Source organism: Molothrus ater, chromosome 6 (genome assembly GCF_012460135.2).
Source record: "Molothrus ater isolate BHLD 08-10-18 breed brown headed cowbird chromosome 6, BPBGC_Mater_1.1, whole genome shotgun sequence".
Taxonomy (NCBI): Eukaryota; Metazoa; Chordata; class Aves; order Passeriformes; family Icteridae; genus Molothrus; species Molothrus ater.
The window spans coordinates 42,602,719-42,627,538 of record NC_050483.2 but is presented as its reverse complement, the minus strand read 5'-3'; the positions used below and the strand labels follow the sequence as shown (position 1 = coordinate 42,627,538).

Sequence of the window (24,820 nt, the reverse complement as noted above, 5' to 3'; positions counted from 1 at the left end):
CACCGGTCTTTCAACATAAACAGATTTCTGAGAAATTCCTACAGCAGAAAGGCTGTGACTCTCTGGCTATTGGCATTAGAGACTGATTCAAAATTTCTACAAGAGCCCTGCCTCATTTAGGAATTTGGCTGCAGCACTTCCAGGAATCTGAAGAGCAGCAAGCAGAAGCATCTGAAGAGAGATCTTAAACATGTGTAGATGTTTACTTTTACTTGTCTTGCTTTTTGAGATTACTAGATGGTCTTTTGGCTCAGCATAAGGGAAAATGCCCTTTTGCTAGTTTTAATAATTGGTGTTGGGGAACCTAGAACAGTCACAGGTAGAAGGTGACTGTAGTAAGAATTTGAAGAACATCTGTTGCAGAAGAAGCTCCCTATGGTTTTGGTTTTCCAAAGTACAAGACTCTTTTAAGGAAAAAAGCAAACAATTCTGTTCTTTCAAGATGGCCCGACTTGCCTGGAATAAAATTAATATGCCCTTACATAGAAGTATTTGGCAATGCTAGTCCAGTCAGATGCCTTCTTAGATAAAAACTGAGTTTGGAAAGCAGAAAACCAGTTGGCAGTATTTGAGTTATTAGATCTTACATGTTTCTAAATTAGCCTGTTTTTTCATATTGCTGTGACTGACTTAAAAAACCACTGGAAATCTAAGATTTTTTAAATTAAATAATTTCACAGTTTCTCGGATATAACGCACGCTTTAAAAAAAACACTTGGCTCCTGTTAGTGATCCACATACAGAGCTCAGCTTTTCAGTTTGTCCTCTATGTCCAAATAAAGTGCTTTGTCTATCAAAGCAATTTCAGCTGAAGTTTTAAGGATGGCTTTTCAGGTGCTGTGTTTAACAAAAGGACTGAGAGAAGACTGACAGATTACAATCATACACTCATCATTCTTTCTCTACAGGCACTGAGCACCACACAGTGTGCAGTTACTGCAGGGAGGAGGGGTGGGTTTTGGTTCTGTGTCTGACACAGCAGATGTCAACCTGTGCAATAAGGAGGCAGGTCTGACTTTCAGCTCCTCATCCTCAGGGATGACTCCTCAGAAGGCACTCAGTGTCAGTAGGCTCACAGCTGTACACTTATAAAAATACCACTGCCTCCTTACCTGAGGCTATCAGTGCAGATATACAAAATAAATTCACACTTCCCAAGAGGCAAGGCAGAGAGCGCTGTTTGGATAGTCTGTCTATGCACATATCAAGGTTTCCATAATGTTGAAGTGTCCCATCACATCGCTTGGATGGAGAGAGAGAAATCTTCTTTAACTTAATTTGTCTTTTTTGTCCAAAGTATCTGTCAACCCAGTAAGGGTTGTTTGTTTATTACATACTGAGAAGAGAATCTCTATGTCAGTAGTTGTTCACTGTAACTGCAAGATTTGAGGAGCATCAAGATCTTTGTTGGTTTAATACCTAAATAAAGATGTACTAATTTAGAAAACAGTTACTAAGCTGATATTAAATTAGAACTAGTCTCTACCCGTACACTTTTCCTTAGTTCAGGAAGACTTTTTAACCACAACTTTCTTTTTTATTAGTATTATTTCCTCACTAGAGCCGCCCACTGTTGCTAGCATTCAAGTGATGATGTGGGCAAAGATCATGCAATACAAAGAGTACAGAATACAAACTCATAGCAGTGGACATGTGTGATTGTGTTCTGAGCTCTGGGTGATGGTTAGGCAGGTCCTGAACTGTTTGACATGCAAGTCTGGCAAATGAGTAGAATAGGATTTTTGGTCTACACTGAGCAAAAATGTTATGCAGTATATTCAGATTGGGGCTTTACATTCTGCATGTTCACAAACAAAAGTAATTCCTAGTGCACATTAATAGGTTGATTTCAGGTAATTTTTATACTCCCCCTCCATGCAGAGCATTCCTGAGATGATGACTGTATTTGAGTGGGTGTTACAGATAGGGAATGCTTAATTAAATAAAATAAAACCACTTAAAAAAAATCTGTGGTGCTGTAAAAACTCCACTGAGTTGCACAACAAACATATTCAGGTCTTGTCAGCAGTGTCAGAAACATGAAATCTTGTTCTGAAAAGTCACAGCTTCTCCAGTACTTGAGCAACAGGAAAGCATATGGCTGCCTGCAGCATGGAATCTAAGGCAGACAGCTGAGTAGAGCTGGAGGGTGACAGTGCCAGGCACTAGCTAAGTTGTTCTGCATTTGTTATAAAATAACTGTGTTGCTGTGCATGTTGGAATCTGTATTTACAAAGCCCCAGTACACTGATCTAGCATGTCTTTGGAATAGTTGTGATCTCTGGGTAGACTGCCCTGCATGTCTCTAACCAATACCTGTTTTCTGCAACCAGTGTCTGCTTCAAAAGCACCCAGCTGGACTTCTCCCTCTTCCAACTCTTCTGAGAGGCAAGCCCGTGCCTCAGAGAGCAGCTGGACAACCAACTCAGAGGACACCAGCAGCCCAAGTATTGCTCCCTCCTACACAGATCTGCAGTCACTGAATACCGAGGACTTGACCAGTGGTAGAACATCTGCAGCAGATTCAGCTGGTAAGAGGGAAGCCTTCAAGCTTCCGTCTCAATCTTTTTGATGCTACTCAAACTCACTGTTCAGAATTAAGCCACAGGAAATGGATCCAAAGCAGAATAAACTCAAGGATTAGGCAGACTAACATTTTGTTCTATTCTAATTCCAAAAAAATCACACTTGGACTTTACACAGCACTGACATGTGCAGGCTCCTGAAGTTAGAGCCAAATGCAACTGTGTACCTGTTGATAGACTTGGAGCATTTCTGCTTTTCACATGCCACGTCAGCTTAAGCTGATCTAGGAACTAGTATGTTGTGGGAGAGGCTAGATGCCTTTCCTGAATTTCCATGCAGAAATTTTCTCAGCAGTGTATTCAGCTGAGGCAGGCCCAGTTCTGCTTGCTCCTCTCTGTTCCAGGGAGTGCCAAGACACAGATCCAGTTTGTTGGAGGCATTCTTTGCATAGTGGTTTGCACTGTTACTGAACAGTAAATGCAGAGAGAGTGTAAGACATGACATAAGATGGTTCAGGAGCAGATTTTAACCATTTAAGGATCTTGTATCTGACCTTGTAGGGCTCTATTCAGACACAATCCTGATTATGGAAAAATGTGCTACATGGCATTGTAGCTCTTTGCTCCTCAGTTGTACTCTGGGTAATCTGAAGTGGGAGAAATAGAGCAGAGTAGCGCCAGTCATGTCATGGAGAATGGGAACTGCTGAATGACAAAGCTTTCACAGTGCATAAAAAAGCTGACATGTCAGGACACAGAAAAAAATACACAGCTCCAGGAGGAAGCACCTGCACTATGTTGAAAGCTGTTCAACCCAAGCTGAGGAAGGTCAGTAGCTAAACAGTTTGGTGATGAAAATCAATTCCCTGGTGTCGTGATAGCTCAGACCTGGGAGATATTTAATGTGTTTTCTCTCAGGTGGTGAATGTAAAAATATGTGGGAAATAAGATCTGTTTTGTGAGAACGGGCTTCCCAAGCCTCGCTGAGGTCATATGTCCCTTCCATAAGAAACATATGCATATATCACCTGCAAAGAGTATTATTTGGGGGTTCAGTGAAGCTAGGTTAGACTTCTAGGCAGATTTATAAACAGCAGCATGGTAGGTGCTGGCTCAGCACTTTACACAAAGGATTTGTGGAGAAATAGTAGTTACTTTGGATAAGTAGAGCTGTTTCTTTTTTCAAATAATGAAGTTACCACAAATCTGTCTGACCATTTTTATTTCAGAATACTCTGCTTCCTGTACCTCTGAGTTTGGAAACCACTTTTTGGTAGAAAGGTAGGATAGGCAAGTTGTAGTATGCGCTGGATATTGCTATTTTGTTGATTTGGTATAGGCTGCTGTCACTGGGGCTGTCACTGTCTGAGCAAAGGGAATGAGGGATACCCAGTCCATATATAACTTCACATTATATAGCAAGTCAAAGACAAAAGGGCTGCTGTATATGCCTGTTATTCACATGGGATTATATCCTACATATGGCCTAAAGTGAAGCTGATACTTCAGTAAAAGCTTTGTGTGCAACTTTCTTATCTCAGTCTGACATATTTATTAGCAAGACGAGTACAAAAACTCAGTCCAGTCACCTAAAAATTTTACAAGTAAAATGGAGGTAATACAAACAAAGCTGTGCTGTTGGTTAAAACATAAGATACACTAATCATAAACATAAGATACATAAAACACAAGATACACTTACACTTCCAGTACCTTAGTGATACTGGAACGTGAAGTGTGAAATACACTAAGTCTTTCTGTCACCAGGTGTAGAGTTTGCAAAAGAGCAGCAGGAACAAAGTGCATCTGTTTGTCCTGTTCCTGGGATGCCTCACAGTCCACTCCCTGAGATGGCTGCTGGCATCAGGATCGTTTGTGGAAGTGGGGAAGCTGAGGACCTAGTGGCCATGGAATTGTTGTACAGTTCTGGCTGCTCTTCTGTTGTTCAGCCCACTGTCATCCCATCATAATAGTGCATAAGTGGACAAAAAATGTATGGTCATTTTCTTCTCTCCATCCTCTCTGCCCCTCTCCAGAAATTCAGTTCTTTAAACCTGACTTGATTCAAGCATTTGATTTGCATTTCTCCCCTCAAAGGACTGGCTGCCTCAGTCTGTAGTAAAGTTGAATGCTCCACCAACTGGCATTGGATTTTGGCAAATCCAAAATGGCATGTATTTTGCCATGAAGGCAAAGAGAGGAATCCTCATGCTCTGTGTGATGATGAAGTTACGTTGACTGCTAATCAGGATGTTGACTCCAAGGTCAAGCTTGCTGGAGGGAGAAAAAAAATCAGACTAATTTCACTGCTAAAAGCCCTATGAAAATAAGAAATCAATGTTTGATCTACTTAGTGATGGTAAAGAATCAGGTCTATGAAACCTGGGTCTGGGTTTAATACTGTTTCAAGTGAGAAAAACCCAGTGATGAGAAAAGCATGAAAAATTCTACTCTGTGGTCAGATGCTAAGTAAAATAACTTTTTTAGCCATGGTGAATTTTTATTGCCTGAACAGGATAAAAGGACTCTCTATTCCATAATTTCACCACTTGTCTTGAATTAATCTTGCATGAAAAATGCTTAAACACCAGCTGCCTGGGGTAGTTCAGGGCACAGGGTTTTGTGTGGGAGCAGATGAAAGCCTGAGGTAGGTCTGACTAGGCATACACAGAGACAAGTCCCAGCCATAAAAATGTGCATCTTGGTGTCCAGGGCGGGTGGGCTCTAAGCACGTAGAATTTGCTGGGAATTAACTTTCTCACAACTGACACAAAATTTGAGTGTAAAACTTACGGGGTTGAGCTTATATAATGCATGTGTTTATGCAAGATATGGCCTAGGAAGATATCTGAAGGAGGAAGATGAGAGAGACCTGAATGATGCAACCTGAAGTTTACCCTTGCTACAGGGGACAGCAGAAAACCTCCTGACTGATGGAGTTGGGATAAGCAGACTGATATCCTGTAAAGGCAGCAATGTTGTATGAGCAGAGGTGGAAAAGATTTGCTTTTCTATCAAAGTGCAGCTAAAAGATGCTGCATTTCATTGCCTATGCTTGTTTGAAATCTGGCACCAAGAAGCCTTTTATATTATCCTCATCTTTTCCAGCACAAGGGACTCTTTAGCCTGCAGCAGCTAGCCAAGAAATGTGGGTCAGGTGATAGCAGACTGTCCATTTACCAGGGGCAGGTTTATGTGGTTATAACAGCAAGCACTTTACAACAGCTGGGGTTTCACAGTGTGTGTGAAGCTGTGTTTGGTACTGCTGAAGTGCCCTTGCCTCGGAGTTCTTACCATGCCTCGCCATGTCACCCAGCTTGGATCAATGAGCACGAAAAGAAGTAGGAACTTTTGGCCTTTGTGCTGTGCTCTGCAAGTAACACAGGACATCTCTGTTACTGATACAATACAAGTATTTGTTCCTTCTGTAGCAGATGCCTGTCTCAGCTTTCAAAAAAGGCCAAATATCTGCGAGACAGAGGAGCAACGGAGAGGCCTTCTTGTAACTGTGGTTATGGATCTGTTCTGCAGTTGTGCCCAAATACCTCACAGTCTGATTTAGATTTCTGCATTTCACCATTTTTCTTTAAAATAATTTTATCTATAGATATTAAAATTATATTGTATACAAAATATAGTTATATGTGGTCAGCATGCATATAATAAAGAAGATACTATATATATTTACATAGCTCATAAACTATATTCTATTATAAACTTCATAGCCTATATAATAGAATCTCTCTGTATCACATAATAAAGCTGTGTATGTCTGTGTGTAGGCATAATTTTCCTCATAGCAATTTTAGGTGCATTGTTGGTAGTTGTGTTGTTTCTGTTGTGATTTGTATCTTAGCAAAGCTGCAGCTATGCCATGTTTGATGTTAACGGTTCAATTTGCTGACCAGTTGTTCTCTTTGGCACTTTCTTCTATCCCTGGGACTACTGGGATACTGAGGAAATCGCTGTGTTATTATTTTCTGAGAACATCTGCATGTTTGGAGATAGAAGGTTGCATGTGTGACCCCTAACTTCCAAAAATCCAGACAGTTCATAAATAGCACAAGGAATTAATTCTGAGAATGTTGTTATTTTCAACATCATTTAATGGGGCTCTGGTGCTTCTCTTCCAAAACTTGGAAATGGCAATTCTGACAAGCTCAGCTCCAGCTATCTTGACAGTAACAGAGGGCAAGTAATAACTTTTCAAACATTTTCCTAATGCTTTTCTGCAGTGTTTCTGTTACACTTCTTCTGTAACTGTAGCCAGCTAGATACTGAATCCTGATATGATGACTTCAAGAATGGTGTTCAGTGAGTTTCAAACAAGCAGCTTTGAACAGATTATATAGCTGTGCAATGTGGTTGCACTGAATGCCATGAACAGGGTACAAGTTCTGAAATTATTCCATGTTAATTACCATGGCAAGAGGGAGAATAGTACATGCTGATGATTACCACCTTCCATACAGAACTGCATTTCAGTTGTGCTGTTTAACTATTAAGCAGTTTGTGCTGTGTCCCAGTCCCAGACACATGAAAACTTGTGCATGAGAGCCTGCCAAAGCCAGCTGGAGAGGCTGCAGAGAGGAACAACCAACCCTTGCTTCAAGGAGGAGGGGACTTCAGAATACCATGAACAAATAGCACCTAAAATATACTCCTAAACAACTCCAAACTGTAAGGGCTAGATTCAGCACCAGAGGCAGGGTTCTTTATTTTTCATGTCAATACCAGCCACCAATTCAGGAGTTTTATATCCTTCTTGTCATCCCAGATTTTTCTCATGCATTTTTAGCTTCTTGGAGAGTAATGAATTAGTGGGACAGATCTGAGAAGCTAGGTCTAGATAATTCTTGGCAGTAGAAGTGCTGTGATCCCAAGATAGACCTGTGTACTGGAAATTAGCTCATCTTCAAGGCTTCCTGGCTGCAGTATCACAATGACCTCTGCACCAGAGTTCAGTCCTCATCCCTGTGTTGCAATGAGGAAGCCTGCAGCTTGGTTGTGCAAACTGGACCTAGGTGAAGTAGAAATAGCTTTTGCCATATAGACTGACAACCTTGCTCTCTGATGAAGACTGCAGGTAAAAGTAGTGGGCCAGAGTCACTGTCTCAGTCTTGCCTTGTGGCAGGAAGGAGAGCTCAGAAAATCTGCCAGGAGGATAGGGGAACTATTAGAATGAGGAAAGAACAGGTACAACAATAAACAAATGTTTATTTCTATCTATTCAGTAGAGAGAAATAGAAAATAATCTTGGTGTGCAGTCATCTGGTTCATAGGCTTTAAGGCCAGAAAGGAGGACTGTGTTGTCATTATTATTGTCCAGTCTGGCCTCCTGCATGTCTCAGGCCAAAGAACCTCACCTGGTCATTTCTGCACCAAACCCTTCAGTTTGAAATACACAGCACAGTTGCAGGCTGTGCAGGGAATACACTGGGAACAGCCCTGAGGAAAAAGGTGTGGGGCTATTGGTGGATGAAAAGGTCAACATGAGCTGGCAATATGGAAGAAACTTTACTGTGAGGGTGGTGAGGCACTGGAAGAGATTGTCCAGAGAAGTTGTGGATGCCCCATCCCTGGTACTGTTCAGTGCCAGGCTGGATGGGGCTTGGAGCAAGCTGGTCTAGTGGAAGGTGTCCCTGCTTATGGCAGGGTGGTTGAAACAAGTTGATTTTTAAGGTTGCTTCCAACCTAAGCCACTCTATAACACTACCATATCCTGAGCAAATATTTGCATAATGTCTTTCTGATTAACATCAGCTGCAGCAAAGTTAGTCCCTGATCAGCCATTTCCATCCCTTCAAAACTTGATTTTTAAAAAGGACTGTCCTAGTGATAACATTTAAAGCAAGCTGAGATGTCAATGAGCTCAGCTCTGCCAGCTCTTGTGGGCCTAAATGTGGTCTGCTAACTTCAAAAGGTCCAATACCTGCCTCCCCTACACCCCAGAAAATAACACTGATTATTTATCTTCTCTGTTACCTTGCCTCACAAAGAAGAGTGGTTGATGCTGCTGTAGGACTATCAGATTCTTGCTTTTTCTTCAGGAACAATGAGAAATATCAGGGTGTAGGAGGACAAGATTTAACATTGCTCTTATAGTAAGAAAGGAGTTAGAGAAAGCTCAGAAGTGTCTGCTCCTACTAATGCCTACAAGGCTGAGTCTTATGGTGCTTACCCCTGTGAATTAATTAGGCCTTCCCTGCTCCTCCACATTATAAGAAAACCAAGTCTAAGACAAGGAGAAGGCAAAGTGAGAGAGGAGAAAGTGACAGCATTCCACTGAGTCTAATTTTCATTATTGCTTGGAAATGTTACAATTAAAAACTTTATAACTTTATGTGTGTATGTATTTTATATATATATATATGCATAGAATCAGTTCTGATCGTGTGCCATGTCATTGGCCGTGTGCTGCAAACAGCTAAATGAGCATCTCCTAGTTCAGGTGCTGAGTTTTCTTCTCGTGACTATTCAGACGTGGAAGGTACAGTAACTGTGGATTTGTAGCAGAGTTATCTTTATTATAGAAGAGCTCAATGCTGAGCCTACATGGTATACTTGATGTAGTTCACTCTTTTGACACCTATTCACCAATGTTTTTACATAGATCAGCTGAAAGGACAGCAGAGAGAAGTCCAGGGCAAGTCACAGGACTGACCTTCTCATCTGCCTTTATATAGGCAATATCCCAAGACAACAGGTATGAGTAGGTGCTCTGTAGTTTGTCTCAGTGAGGCAGACTAGGTGGTATGAAGCCCTTTATTTCTGTTTGTAAGGCTGTGATTCCTCAGCCACAGTGTTTATGTTGGCCCCAGTTGGTCTCTAATGCAGAAAGCCACATGCTGATATGATAAGCCTGAGGAGTTCAGCAGGAGATTTTGCAGCTGGAAAGGACATTTCAGTGTAAAGCTTAATTGGAGATGGGATGCTTGAGTGCAGCAGCTATCTGTGATTGCTGTGTTCACAGAGGAACAGCTTGGTTTATTTGGACCAATTCTGCAGGATGCTAAGTGGCTTCCAAGCTTAAAGCTGCTGGGAGAGAAGAACACCAAGATATCTCCCCTATCTCTTTCTAAGTGGAAAACATCACTGGCAGTTTTCAGCGACATCGTCTCGCCTGTTGCATTCAGTTCCTGGCAGCATGCTGCTGTACTGCTGAGAGGAGGCAGGAATGGCACTGTAGCCGTGGAGTAGCTCTGGAGAAGCACTGTCCCAGCTTCATGCTGCTGCCCTACAGCACTGGCTGTCCCCTAGGGAACACAGTTCTGCAGCTCCAGAACCACAGCGGGATTCACCACAGGGAGGACTCATCCAGCTGAGAAGTGGCACCCTTGATTCTGCGTGGCAGAGAAGCAAGCAAGGCTTCAGCAGTAGTACCAATTAACAAGAGTTGTAAATCATTGCATGTGCTCTTGATTAGAGATCCCAGTTCTGTGTGGAATTTCCTGTCTGATTATGAAGGGGTTGAATGGAGCTGGCAGAGTAAAACAGCCAGTGAAAAAGCTGGCAGCAGAAGACAGCAAGTAAGAATGAGAAATTTCACAATACCCAAATGCATGGATTTGCTTGTTTGTCTCTTGCTGTGATATCATCCAAAACCTAAGAAAGGCGGACTAAACATCACAGGAATTGGAAAAGTGATGATGAACACCTATAGGGGATCAGTTATAGAGTCATCTCCTCAAAGAACAGTGTGGGATAAAATGGGAAGCAGATTTGTCAAAAACATGAATAGTGAACAGAATAATTTAAGCAAAACCTTCAGCTTTATGTTCACAACTTATTTTCTTGTGCCCACTTAGAAACTTGTGTTAAATGTCCATTTTTATCAGGACTTCTGCCTCCCTTTTTCTTTTATTCAGCCGCAGTGTTAGGGACAAAATGTAACACTTTCTGTTATTTAAAGGCAGAAATGAGCAGAGTTGGATGACAGTACCCTAGGGAAACTGCTGATTTATGTCTTTACTTCAATATCTCTGTTTTTCACCTCATCTAGCCTTGATCAAACCATATAATACTGGAGCACAGATATGACATGAATCTTAATAACCATGTTCATCTGTTATTAGAAGCAATTTGGTCTTAATTGTCCTCATGTTTGACAGATGAGACCAAAATCCTCTGCCTCTATAAACTGGTATTTGCATTGTGACTGTGCGTGTTACATGAGAGGAAGAGGAGACTTCATGCTATTTCTTCATTCTGATCTTGCCTAGCAAGAATGAGAATTGTGATTCTGGGTTTTGTCACATGGATGCCAGTCCAATTTACTTATCAGTACCCTTGTGGTACTGCAGTATATTTCATGGACACTGATTTGAACTCATCACTTAGGACTCAGTTTTTCAAAACTATTAACAGTGCTCAATACTTTTTGTGAAGAAGTCCAGATCTGGGTTTTGCACCTAAAATTGTTTCCAAGATGCTCATGTCCCAGCTATTCTTGTTACAGTTGAACAAAATTTTCAGTGTGCTCCTCTCCAAATCTAGCCATTTAATTTAGTGTCTAAAAGGAGATTAGAGATCCTGCCAACATATGTCCTGTAGCTCTGTGTTCTCAAACTCATTACAGGCTTTGTAGAAATTATTTCATTTAGGTGGAGACTTTAGTCAACAGTTTATTGAAGCTGCTGTATTTTCACATGTAGACATTTCAGAGAGCCTTAAACATGATTCACTTGAGATCATAGGAATGGAATCTATTTCCCAGGACCCTGATGTAAATGTATTCATGACCATTTCCTATCCATGTGTTCCTGTGCCAATATTGTCTTTCAAATAGCTTTTTGCCCTCTCCAGTGTAAGCAGTTTAATATATTTATACAGGGTAATTATGTCTCTCTGTGTTCATTTGCTAAACTGAATGAGGCAAGCTCTTTAGTATTCTGGTTCTCCATCCTCATCCTAGAAAGCTTTTCTCAGCTCACGTTGCTGTTTGAATTAATCTTTCGGGTATGTGGTGATCAAAACCATGCAAGACTGAGGTGTCACCACAGCCTGATATCAAGATACTTGTTCTCCCATCTTCAGGAATTGTCTCCTTGATACATCCTGGGATGTTATTTCCTTTTGTGCCAGTGCATCAGGCAAGTACCCTTGCAGTATATTCAAACAGACAGTCTATATGTGCTTGCTACGTCCTGCCTCTGCTGCACATGCACTTGTATGCTTGGTGGTGGGCATGCATCTTGTATGCTTGGTGGTGGGCATGCATCTTCAGAAGGGGCTGGGGTGGAAAGGGAGCACATGCCACACAGAAGGAACAGAGAGGCACATGGTGCTCCTGGCAGAGCAGACAAGTGGAGGGTGTTAGTGCATTTGTCACACCAGCCACAGCACCAGCGTCATCTCTCCCTGTGCCTCGGGGCTGCACAGCGCTGCCCCCAGCACGGGCAGCTGGCTCCAGAGTGGGACACGATCCACTGCACTGCCACTGCAGCAGGCCCTTCACCAGCCAGCCAGCATTAGGATCTGGGTGGGAAAGTTTACATAAAAGGAGTAAGGGGGGCTTTTCTGGTGGCTTTGCTTTCCTGAACCCACCACCCCTCCTCCCCCAGACTGATCTGTTTGTTCAGGCTTGGTTGCCTCAAGCAACGCATTATTAGTGCGAACTATGGTGTATCCTGGGAGACCTGCAGGATTCCCCACAAATCTTTTGAGTTTTTCGTCTCCAAGGAGGAAGAGACACAAAGGCATTTCACTCTGTTGATGCAGTTGCATGTGCATTGTTCCCCTTCTTTGAGTGTTGGTGTGTCTTTTCAGCAAATGCTGTAATTGGCCTGCTGCACAGTCTTCATCTTGCATCTTCGTCTCAGTGAGTAGATAATGCTTTTCTTGGTAAAGCCACCAAACTGCACTGCTTTGAAGGCTGTATTTGAAAACATGCTTAGCTGAAGAGCAGAGCTGTGTGCTTATTGTTGCACACACAGATCTGTCCTTGCTGATGGTAGACCTCAGGCTTTCAGGGTAAATCTGGACTTAAGATAAATACAGATTGTATTACGCATGAGCAGTTTTCCTTGATTTAGCATGGCTGCAAAGGCAGTGAAGACATAGTGGCAATGGATTAACAACATGGGCATGTTCTCGGGCACTGCTAAGACCATACATCTCTGCTAAAATCAATGCCACTGCAAATTCTTTAGATATAACAAGAGTAATGAGAGCTTCCCCACAATGTGATCAAACTCTGCAGGTATGCTTTTGATCTCTGCTTGGTTTGAAATTACAGGACTCAGCTTCAGCTCCTTTGGCTGTTCTGTGTCCCAGGCTTGCAGGAACCAGTCTGTGTGTCACAGCACAATTCAAACATCATGAAGAGCTCTTGATTTCCTGATTAGTCACGTATGTGTCCAGAGATGGACAGCATCAGATGAACTGATCTCCCATAAAGGTCAAGGCAGCTTAGCTAACAGAGGTCAGTGCTCCAGTAGAAAAGGTATCAACAACAGATGGCATCCCAGTAAAAGAGCAGTCAGAGGCAATGGACATGAGGGTTCTAATAAGGCTGATGCTGTCAGTAATGGGAGGTTATTAGAGGGCAAAGGAGTTAGGGAAATGCAGAGAAGGTGTTTTGAATGCAATCTACTTTCACCAGGTGATTCAGCTGCCAAGAGACTCAGATGTTAAAAAGTGGTGACTGGGGCTTCAGCCCTGTCCTCTGTCCTCCTGCCAAGCTGATCCAGGTCTGCCAGAGGGTGGGGTACTGCTGGGGCAAAAGGGTGAGCTGTGCTCTGCTGAGATTTACAGTCCAGCTGCATCCACAGAACAAAACTAGTTTGTCTCACGCTTCTGAACAACCTAAACCTGAACTAATGGAGCAAACTGGTGTGAAAGGAGAAGGGTTTTGCCAGACCCAGTAGCTCCTTGTCTACTGGGTAAAAGGAGAAGCAGGTCAGTAGATATCAACTCATCCCTCATCATATGGCAGGGAGAAGAGTCACTCTTCAATGCACAAAGGCATTTGAGAATAACCTGATAATTCCTGGATCATTCTCAAGTCAAACAGCATGGGACCAGGACCCAGGAGGCTTTTCCTGCTAGACCTGGAAACCTAGCTCATGTGCCTCTTGATATCTTTCTCCAGGGAAGAAGTAAGGGGGAAGAAAGTACAAGGATGGATGACTAAGCTATACTTTTTCTGCATTTCAGTTATTTCTTAGTGAACAGCTTTAATCCCCCTGCTTCAGCCCATCTCCTGCTTTACAGAAAAGTTTCAAGGTGGCTCTTAAGCCATTGTTCTAATAAATGCTCTTTAACCCACATGGTTCCTTTTCCCTTTCTTCACCATGGGATTTTCTCTCTTCCTGCCCAATTTTTCTCTTCTGGGTGCTGCTCTACTTCTATTTCTTTCCAATTCAAAATAACTTAAATGCTTAAAAGCTTTGATGCCGGTGGCATCACCTTGTTTCTAGTGGGTGACCTGCTTCATCCTGCATTCCTTCTGGCAGAGAAGGGAAAATTAGTAAAGGGACTGTCATTCCCCTTTACTTGGCAGAAGGCCCTTCTGCATGCAGAAGAATTTCTTCATAATCTAGTTCTGAACTTAAATTTCTCTTTGTTGATTGGATAATTGAAGTAGCACTGTTGCAAAGTAGTGAAAATACATGCATACCAATTCTAGCAGTCGCTGATGCTTTACTGGAGTGCCCTGCAGTGTCATTTAAATTCCATCAGTGAGGATAATTTCTGCACCTTACAGGAATCTGAAGCTGGTGTGTTTCCTCAGACATTTTCTATTTTGTATGGTGCTGTCAAATTTCTTATACCTGGATTTCTAACATCACATTAAAAAAAAAAAGTGTGTTATCTCTAAAACTCAATTTTATGGATGAAAATTTTGTGTATATTTTCATTTTTCTAACTTCATTCATTAAATCATTCTCCCACCTCTCAAAAAAAAAAAAGCTTTATTTTCTATACTCAAACAGTATGAGTAGTGTTTGAGTATAGAAGTCTTTGCTTAAATTAGCATAAATTAGGAAAACGCTACTCAAGTTGATGAACCAATTTTGGAGGCAAGTGGTCTCTATGCTTAACATCATAACCACACAGAGTCCCCATGCAGTAGTCTAGAGAGACATGTAATACAGCCAAGTTCCTAGAGCCACACCAAGCCTGTCATCTACCTGGAATGAAAGTGTAAAATATGTTCTTGTGCTGTTTTTAATCTAATTGCCTAGTAATCATCAGGAGGTAAATATTCCTCACTATCTTTCCTGAAAAGTTTCAGAACTTAACACTCCCTATATATTTCATTAGTTTTTTTGTTTCAAAAGCCTTCAATCCCAGTTCGCTTTGGCAAATGCAGTACTTTGTATTTTTTCCATGTAAGCAGAGCTGGCTTTGCAATGTGTTTAATAAAGTCAGTTTCCACATTGACTATGTGCAACCAAAAGGGAAGATGTTTAAAAAGAGGAAAACACTGGTGAATATACAGTAATGGTCTCCAAATTGTATGCTGCATCTGCCAGTACAGTTTACTTTAAAGTAATTTTCAAGTCAACTCTTGTAAAAAACAGTGAACAAATGGTAAAAATGATGAAAATACAACTTCTGTTAAAAAATAGCTGCTAGACTCCCTAAGGCAATGAACTATGGCCATGGCATGTTTTTTTTGATATCTCTGTCTTCTGTGATGAGTGGCAGGACTGTTGAGCACTATAAGCATAAAGTAATTTTTAATTCAGTGATGAGGTAAGATGGTGGGAAGAGTGAAGATCCTCCAACATAATTTTTTACTCTGTGTTTTCTCCCACAGAAATTGGAATACAAAGGCTGCCTTTATCAACTGCATGGGGTTTTATTTCCCCTCAGCTTCTCATACTTTATAATTTGGCTATAAATTTTAAAGAATGGAGCAGAGATTAGAAATTAGCACCCTTTGTGTCCTTTTGAAGGCATATCAACCCCTCCTCCTTAGCCACTGCAAAATTCCTTGCTAATAAGGCTGACTGAACAAGTCTTCATTAAACTGCATGTTGCTGGCCTGGAGAATTTGTCTCCATCAGCCATTCAGACCATGACCTGGACAAATCAACCGTGATGCCTCAGATGTGAAAAGCCTTTGTTTGGCTTCTCACGTTCTGAACACAATTAGTAGCTCTGCAACTCATCCCCTTGGCCAAGGTAGAGTCACGCTGTCCCTTGCTGTAACTACTGGTCTTGAGGAAAGTCTCTCTGTGCATTCCTCCAGTGATTCAGTAGAATGTGATTTTAACCATGTAACTCCCAGTCCTATGGAAATGAGTGGCAGGTGAGAATAAAGCTGGTTACACCCAGTTAGCATAGTCATTCTGTACTGTCTGTGCTGGCAGTGTAATAGGAAATGTAATTTGATAAAATTTCCACTAAACTGAGGTAAAGAAACTGGCTTATGAAATATGTCTGTCATTAAGGTGACTGAGGCTTCTCTCAACTTCCAGACACTGTGGTCCAGATGTTTACCACCTCTTCTTTCAACCAGGAGTTAGTTACAATAGATGTGACTTCTGTGTAACATGGCAGAATACACAAGTCTTTTATTAAAAATCATCTTCCACTTGAAGATAAAGTTATTATAAATTATACAAATAAAGGAGGCAGCTTTTTGTAATAGTCATTAAAGGCTTAGGAGCTGTTTCACAAATATGTAGCTCCTTGAGCATGTCAGAGTTTGCTTTGCTCCAGAAGAAAGAAGGGCTAGAGTTTTAAGTTTTATTTCCTCCTCATAAATCATGCACTTACTCCTGGATTGTGCATTTACTTTGGCACTGGTTTTGCTGCTTCTTCAGATTATGTTCTGTTCCCTCCAGTGTTACTGCACTGGAGAAGTGGTACACCTTCTACTCATTATGGCCAGGAGTTAAGATTTCAGATTTTTTTTGCCTCAGGCACTGGTTGAAGCCTTTCTCTGTTATGTGCCTGCAAGTCACAAGGCAGCAGAAGCATGCAGCAGGTGAGCCAGGGTACTCTCTCTTTCTGTCTATGTATATAATTATCTGTATTTCTGTATATGGGGAGGGGGTGTGCATGGATACATACTCTCATTTGTAAATTCTTGAAAGACTTCAACCGAAAATCTCAGTTGTGTTTTTGTTGGAAGGGATGGTTGAACATCATACCAACCCAACCAAGTGGCTCTTCAATCAGACAGGTCTTAACAGTGCCTCGTGTTCCCCCTGGCTTCCTCACCCACTCATCCCTCTCTATGCACACAGATCCTGGTCTCCTCAGCCACAGCGCAGATTGCTTCACAGCAGCAGGAGAAATGTTTTCTGTCAGTTGGAATCCAACCAGGATGTGAGGAAAATTGCATTCTCAGACACTTCTGAACCAGCCTTGTCTTTGGGGCACAGGGCTCCAGCTTACAGCTCTGAGGCCAGGAAGGGCTTGGTCACTTGTGATAGGAGGTGCATCTGAAGGGGTCCATTTCAAATGGATTTAAATGGCAGGCATAGTTAGGACACCCTTAGGGTTGAAGGAGACATCTCTCAGGGTTCTCAGCATGAGAACTAGAACCAGCTGGACACTGGTCTGTCACCTATGAACTTCTCTACACACTTTTCTTCTCACAGACCTTAAACGCTTATTGGCAAAAGGCTGCTTCAGGCATGTGGATTTATGTAACAAGCAGAAACTTGTCAGAGACTATGTCTCATAGATTTCCCAGGTATCAGTGGGTTTGGCTATTCATATTTTCAGTCATGAGAAGTTGTATTTAGCTCTGACTAGTGCCTGGATTATGCCATGTGTTATATAGCTGAGGAGTATCTGGCTTTCAGTTAACCTTTTCTCCTAATGTATTTTGATGCCTTTCATTCTCTGTGTTTTGGGGGTTTTTTTTGCTTTGATTGTATCCTGGCCTAAACCATCTTGTCCTGCTAGGATGATACTACAGAAACCCATTCTGGACTACTGAGCTTTAATTTTGCCAAATTTTCCTCCCAAGAAAAAGATCCTGGAATAGCAACTTTCAGAATTCAGTGGTTGCAAAATAATTGATAAACACAAGCCAAATGCTGCTGACTGAGGATTGTGTTCAGCCTGGGCTTGGTTCCTTCTCTCTTTCTCACCTGCTGCAGGATGAATACAGGCCAGCAGTGACAAGATACTACTCAAGAGCAAGTCCTTATCTGTTATCTATGCTTCAAATGCCTCAGGAAACAGAGTTAAAAAAGACTTTCATACAGCTTTCATATTTTGTAAGGATGAATAGGAATAAAAAATTACGAATGTGAGGTGTGATGAAAATTACACCTTCTCAGGGCTATCTGGGAGAATGTAGAGACCCCTCAGTGAGATCCATTAGGCTGCCAAGCAGGCCCTAGCAGTAAAAGCTTCATTGGTTTGCTATCTACAACACTACCTGCCAGAGAGGTGTCAAACATCCAAAGGACAATCTAGACACACAGTAGATATCAGGTGGCTTTAGTTTTTCTGTAGGGGTTGTTGGAAAGGTATTGTGGCCACACTGGATTTTGTCTGAGCTTCCATCAAGGTCCAAGGTGGGGTTTTGACAGACTGGACCCAAACTGGCAATATCAGGGGGTCTAGGATGAGAAACGTGAAGTTCAGGTTGAGCTCTTGTGTAAGGAAAAATAGAGTTGAACTTAGGTTTCCCGCAGCCAAGCACAGGCTGAGTTACCAGCTTCAAAGGCATTTTGGAGTGAAGTTATCCTTTACATTTTTCACAAAGGCTCTTGACAGTTTTTGAGACATTGTGTTTAGAGATAGTAACAGCTCTATAGTGCATGTATTTTTTGGAAGGCAGATTTTATTTCTTTCCCCACAAATCTGATTCTGTTTCTAATTTGAGTTAATTAATGTGCACATTTTAAAAGTTTTTTTTGTATTAGACAAAAGGTCAAGGGACTGCCACCTTATGAGGAAAAAAAACTGTTTCCTGAGAAACAAGCTTGCTTCAGTATGTCTGTGACATCCCAGCACCCCATGCAGTGCTCTGTCGTGGTGGCCAGATTAATTATGGACCCTAATTGGGAGCAAGAAACAAAAGAGGGAGTCTAGGGAAAGATGACTTCATCTCCCTGCTCATCTTACATTACTGTTCTGCACAAAAAGATTGAGGCAACAGACAGAACAGCAAACAAAACTATCTACAGAGAGTTTTCCCTTAGCTGAGAGAGAAAGGGTAAAATGAGAAAAGGAACACTGTTTACCTGGTAAGTCACAAGAGGAGGTCTGAGTTTTCATCTTTTCCGGCCAGCATGTTTGTTTAAGGCCACACCTTTACAAGTTTTTGTTCAAGCAGTTTGTCCTTGGGCTAATTTCTCCATCTCATTCTGCTGTAGCCTCAACTTGCTATAAGCCTGGGAATTTTTAGGCTCTGTGAAAGAAGCTTTTTCTTACACTGACAGAGAAAGCCTTGTCTGCTACATGAAGTTGTTACAACAAGGTGTGGGAGGGAAGTGAGGCATGACGGTGTTGCATAAGGGACAGTTTCACGGTTGGCAGACCGGGGGGGATTACAAAACAAATGTTCTGCTTCTTCCATTAATTGTTTAATTTCAGTGGATTAGTATAGGCTAAAATTGGCAATACCCTAGATAGATAGGTTGCCACAAGTAAGGACAGCATGTGGCCATTCCTGATTCACTAGTTGTTTTGGGTTTTTTCTTGGGAAAGGCATCTAACCCCTGATTCCGACTCCTTGCCTATCAACACAAACGTATCTCTCTAGTAAGGCAGCCCTGTCTCTTCTGCAGGCTGGCAGGCACCAGCTTTGCTGCATGCTTTGTGCAGCATGTGCAGCTTTGTGCAGCACCTTTCCCACAGGAAAGACTCACACAGTTGTCCCTGCAGTCCCTGATCACACTCATTTCATCACCTGCCCTCACCCCCTTTCATCATTTAATTCACAATCACCATTGTACCAACACCCAGAAGTCATGGATTGGCCTCTTGTTTTTGGTTCTGCATGCTGCCACACTCCACCATTCAAACCATAAAGCCATTTACATTCTGTGAGTAATTTCATGTACTTAAAATTATTTTTATACTGATATAATTTAATGAGTAAATGGCAAATCAATTATTTTTCTGTATGCCAGGTACTTTTTGGCATTACTTCCCAAGTATCCAGACAACTTTGCCTTCACACAATCTGTTTTCCTCAGTGTGTCAAAATATCACGTGTATTTTTTTTCTACAAGGTAATCAATATGGGGAAATGAGGAAAACCTGAATAACCAAGGAATGTCACAGAGGAGCAAAAGGATGTTAGCTGTTTCTTAGAGGCACTGACAGATTGTTCCTGTGGTTTTCAGTCTTACACCTGAACTGCTTGGGGCAGAGGTAAGGGCAAGGAAAGAAAAAATACAGGCTAAAACCAGGGCATTTGGGAACACCTAGAAGTGTATTTGGCAGGTGGAGCGCTCTGTGTTGGTGGACCCGGCTGTTTGGTGTGTAGGTTGGGTCTCCTTCTCCTTCCTTTTATGGCAAGAGCTGGCAAGAACTTCCTGGATCATTAAGTCTAATTCCTGCTATCAGAAATGGACATATCTTCTTATTAATGTTATAAATTTGTCTTGCTTGATGTTTAAAAACAGGTGGCTTATTCCTTCCATTTTCCATCTGTAAGACTGCACTGGAATCTCATATCCTTCCAATGATCAAAAACCACCCTTGAATTTCAGTCTCTTAGTTTGAGAGAGACTCGTGTCTATGACTGAAAAACTCAGGAAAATGTTTCCAAGGAGATTAGAAATGACTGGCTGACTGAGTTCTTTAAAATGTGATATGTGCTTTGCATTTGAAAGTTATCTCTATCTTTACCCAGCCTGGAGTAAATCCAAAACAGTTTCATCTAAGAGGACAAAAGGAAATCCCAATCCTAAAGCCAGTTAGTGACAGAAGAGTTAACGGGACACAATGGTTCCGCTGCTGACACGGGGAGCAGCTTGCTGCACTTCTGCAAGGTGATGAGTTGAAATGTGAAATGTTTGGCAGTTTGGTTTAGTTTCGCCAAAAAAAAAAAAAAAAAAAAAAAAAAAAAGCGCAGCTTTATTACTGAAGCAAACCCTAAACTTCGGGGGTTTTGTTCGGCGGAGTTTAACGTGAAGTTCCGCTCCCGTTTTGCCGGCTGCTCCCTGTCTGTCTCCCACCTCCTGCTTCTCGGGGTGTGCCAGACCTGCCCCCAACCTGCACATTCCCCACCTCCCCGCCCTGCCCAGCGGGCGGGCCGGCGCGGAGCGCGCTGAGCTGAGCTGAGCTGAGCTGAGCTGAGCTGAGCTGAGCTGGGGCGGGCAGGGCGCGGGCGCCTTCCTCCGCTGCGCCACGGGCACGGCGGGGACCGCCAGCCTCCGAGGGACCCGACCCCGCCGAGTGCAGCCAGCACCGAGCCCTTCTTCTCGGCCGCCTCGGGTTAGTGTTTTTGCTTCGGTGGGAGGAGGAGGAGGAGCGGCGCATAAACTTTTAGAAGCAAGGTCCTGCAGCGGCGCGGCCGGTGCGCGCCTGGGCAGGCGGAGGGATGGCTGATACAGCAGAGAGAAAAGAGATTGGGGAAAACATCTCCAGCCCATGAAGTCCAAGGGAACCTCCAACACGGTGTTATTGACTTGGGAAAGTTTTATTTACAGGCAGAGTTTGGTGCTGTGAGCACTACTGGTAGGATGAGGCAGAGAGTTGACGTTTCGTCCCTTGAGAACGAGTGATTAAAGAAGAATTGTATGTTTTATATATGCAACTAAATCGGCATTTGATTTTCCCCTGTGCCGTATTCACAGCGCGCACTGCGCTGGTAGGAGCGCACGGTGTTGTAGAGCCGAGGAGGATGTGGGGGAGGAGGGTGGTTTGGTTCGTGAACTTTCGTGGGATGTTATTTCTCTTCTGATCAGACGGAGGAAAAGTTGGCTGTTTCTCTGTAGTAGAAGATAAAATGAAACATACGAAAAGAGCTATATTTTCTCCAAATATTGCTGAAATTATAATGGAAATTCGTGTTTGTGCCCACTGAGATGTTCCAGAAAGGAAAGGTTTGGAAGCAGGTTTTGCTGTGAGCTTAACAGCTCTGAGTTGTTCTGTATAGAATTTCAGTGGGTGAGTGAGCAATTCAGATTCGTCAAGGCTGCATTGTTAGGGGATTTCAGTGCCTCGGTATTTGTTGAAAGCACAAGCAGCGCACTGCCGTCATGCATGCAGGAATAAGCAGCTGCATTTACACAAAAGTGTATATCAGGAACTGAGTTTTGAGGTGCAAAAAAGCAAATTTCAGCTAAGTTGTACTCTATAAGAAAGGACAATTACATGCAAACTACTTTATTTCCTCAGTTATTTTCAACATCATTTAGTACTACAGTATCATGTGTAGGATCATGTATGTCTGACCACTTTGGAAGCAGGTTGTGTGAGGACATCCTCACAGATATGTTTATATTTGGCCTTCTGAATATTGGTCTGGCTTTCTTTGTAACTTGAATTTTTCACTCTTCACAGCCAGTTCCAAGATGCTCAGCTCTCCACATGTAATTTAGTTTTATTAATATTTTTCTGTGAGGGAGAAGCACTAAAATTCATTCAGCTGGTTTGAAACTGATCACACAACAGGGGAGTGAAATGGAGGTGCTTAAATAACCATGGCTATATTTTTTCCCATGCAGATTAAAAGGTCAAAAAGCTTTAAAGTGATCATGTAGCTGGAGCTTTTGCATATCAGAAACCATAGCACATCCCTGACTTAGTTCCTGTGAGAACTAGAATAATCTCACCTGCCTAAAGCACTCCAGTGACTTCACTGAGGAGGGTTTTTTGTAAATCAGTTCCGTGGTTAATTGCCTCTGCATGGTTTTTAATATCAGTTTCTCCATGTTGCCTACCAACTACCACATATCACTTATTAGATCACAGCAGTTTTTCTTTTATAATTTTCTGGGTAGGTACTTACAGACTGATTGTTCCTGAATCTCCTGTAGAGCCGATTAAATAGGTTGAGCTTTTGTCTTTTGGTGTGTGGTAGAGTTTTTATTCCTTTAAATTGTTGTGACTCTTTTCTGAACAGTTCTCAATTTTTCTGTCTTCTGAATTCTAAACAAAAGATCAGGTTCCAGCAGGAATCATGCAAGTGAAATTATTTCCCATCCCCTTCATGTTTTTCTCTTCCTAAATCCTATTATATTGGTTCTTTTAGTCTCAAGATCACATCAGAGATGATAATAATCCAAATCTTCTCCAGAATCACTGCTTCCAAAGGTGCCATCCATCCCATGATGTTGCCTACTTCCCTCTGACCCTCTTTACCTGAGGGAAACCCACGCACATTACCCCTAAGTACATACTACCGAACACACCATTTATGGTAAAACACCTTTACAGGCAACATTACATTGTACAATGTTACAAAATTAACAAAATTACTTCCATCTAAAAGTGTCTCCTACTGGCTCAGTGTAGCAAAATTACTTCCATCTAAAAGTGTCTCCTACTGGCTCAGTGTAGCAAGAAAGGCTCCCTTTTGCCACTTCAGCAGAATTGCTGCTTGCAGGATATAGGAGGTCTGCTTTACATATCTTTTATCTGCTGCATCGTGCAAGTGCAGACATCTGAGGAATATATTCACTCAGCAGTGTAATCTGTTGGCATCTGCCCATCCTGGGCAGACAGGGCAATACCCCCTTTCCAGGTGGTCCCTTGTTAGGAAATGAATGAAGGAATGTAAATGAAAAGAACCAACCTGAACTTTCTCCTTCCCAAATTTAAGCTGAACTCCAGAGCTCTACTGAAGCTGGAAGCTGTTCAGTTGAGCTTATTGTCTGTCTTGCAGCTGCCTCAGCATGTACAGGTTCCAGCTGGGACCAACAGAGAATCACTGAAATGCTGTCAGGAATGCTGATCCAGTAGACTCTGTCCTGACCTGAAGTTCATATACTCTTATGAGAGCTCCTGTTCTCAAGAGATTTTCAGCCTGCTTTGCAGGTCAAAAAGACAATGAAGAAACAGTCAGACTTTGGTGTACCTATATAAAACTTATAGTTTACAAACTGCTGGAGTGGATAGCTGCTGCAGGCAGGATCCTTGTTCTTCCAACCAAATCAAAAGTAAAGCTGGTCTTGGCTGAAAAGGGAGTTGCTTTGTCTGCTTGACGTTGTTTCCTCAATTTCTGTACCCAAGCATGACAGTAAATAAGAAGGGAAATAAGAAGGTAAGAAGGGAAATAAGATAACAATAGATCTTTTTTCTTTTTTTTTTTCCCCATCAAAGATCATTGAGAAAAGGGTCTTACAAAAGCAACCAGAACTTTTCAGTTTGGACAGTGAGGCTTGGGTGTGGATTATAAAAATCTGCGTACTCTAGAGCTACACTTACATACAGAGACTCAATGCTGAGAGCCAAAAGTTGGGGAAAGCATATAGGATTCCAGTAGCTGCTTTCTTGTTCAACTCTACCCTATCTTTACAGAGGATAATGCGACCAATGCTATCTGTATTTATTCTTTGTGTTGGGAAAGTGTTGCCACTTCCATTTAATGACTTTCTAATGGTTCCCACTGTAGCCTGCTTTGCTGGAGAAGGAGATAAAATACGTAGAATTGGTTGAAATTGCAAACTGTCCACTCAACATCCTTGATCAGCCAGGGCTTCCTATGAAATTACTATAGCCAGGGACCTCCCGAGTTTTCCCAACACAGAGATTTCTGGTGGACCCTGAAAGATGCCAGTTCCAGGCACGCAATGCTTTTAACGTGTTTGGTGCATGTTATTTTGATCTAGTTCAAATTCTGTAATTAGCGCCCAGGCTTGTCTGTACAAGCCGGTCCTGCGGAGCAGCCTGTGGCGAAGGCCAGCCCGCAGTGAGCGCCGCGCACCCCGGTACTGCACGGCCCTGCCCTCCGCGGGCCCGGCACGGCCACCCAGCCCCAGGCTCCTGCCCTGCCCTCCGCGGGCCCGGCACGGCCACCCAGCCCCGGGCTCCTGCCCTGCCCTCCGCGGGCCCGGCACGGCCACCCAGCCCCGGCCTCCTGCCCTGCCCTCCGCGGGCCCGGCACGGCCACCCAGCCCCGGCCTCCTGCCCTGCCCTCCGCGGGCCCGGCACGGCCACCCAGCCCCGGGCTCCTGCCCTGCCCTCCGCGGGCCCGGCACGGCCACCCAGCCCCGGCCTCCTGCCCTGCCCTCCGCGGGGCCGGCACGGCCACCCAGCCCCGGCCTCCTGCCCTGCCCTCCGCGGGCCCGGCACGGCCACCCAGCCCCAGGCTCCTGCCCTGCCCTCCGCGGGCCCGGCACGGCCACCCAGCCCCGGGCTCCCCGCGCAGCTCCGGCGGCCGGGCAGGGCAGGGCAGGCCGGCGGGCAGGGCAGGCCGC

The 24,820-nt window shown here is 43.1% G+C and overlaps 1 protein-coding gene across 1 annotated transcript in view; it reads left to right on the top strand.

Annotated features, from left to right (window-relative positions):
* Nucleotides 1-24,820, top strand: part of STON2 (stonin 2) — a 68,001-nt gene that overhangs the window by 19,622 nt on the left and 23,559 nt on the right. Inside the window, exon 4 of the mRNA XM_036384142.2 lies at nt 2,334-2,531. Coding sequence (XP_036240035.1) covers nt 2,334-2,531 — 198 coding nt within the window. The remainder of the gene's footprint in view (nt 1-2,333; nt 2,532-24,820) is intronic.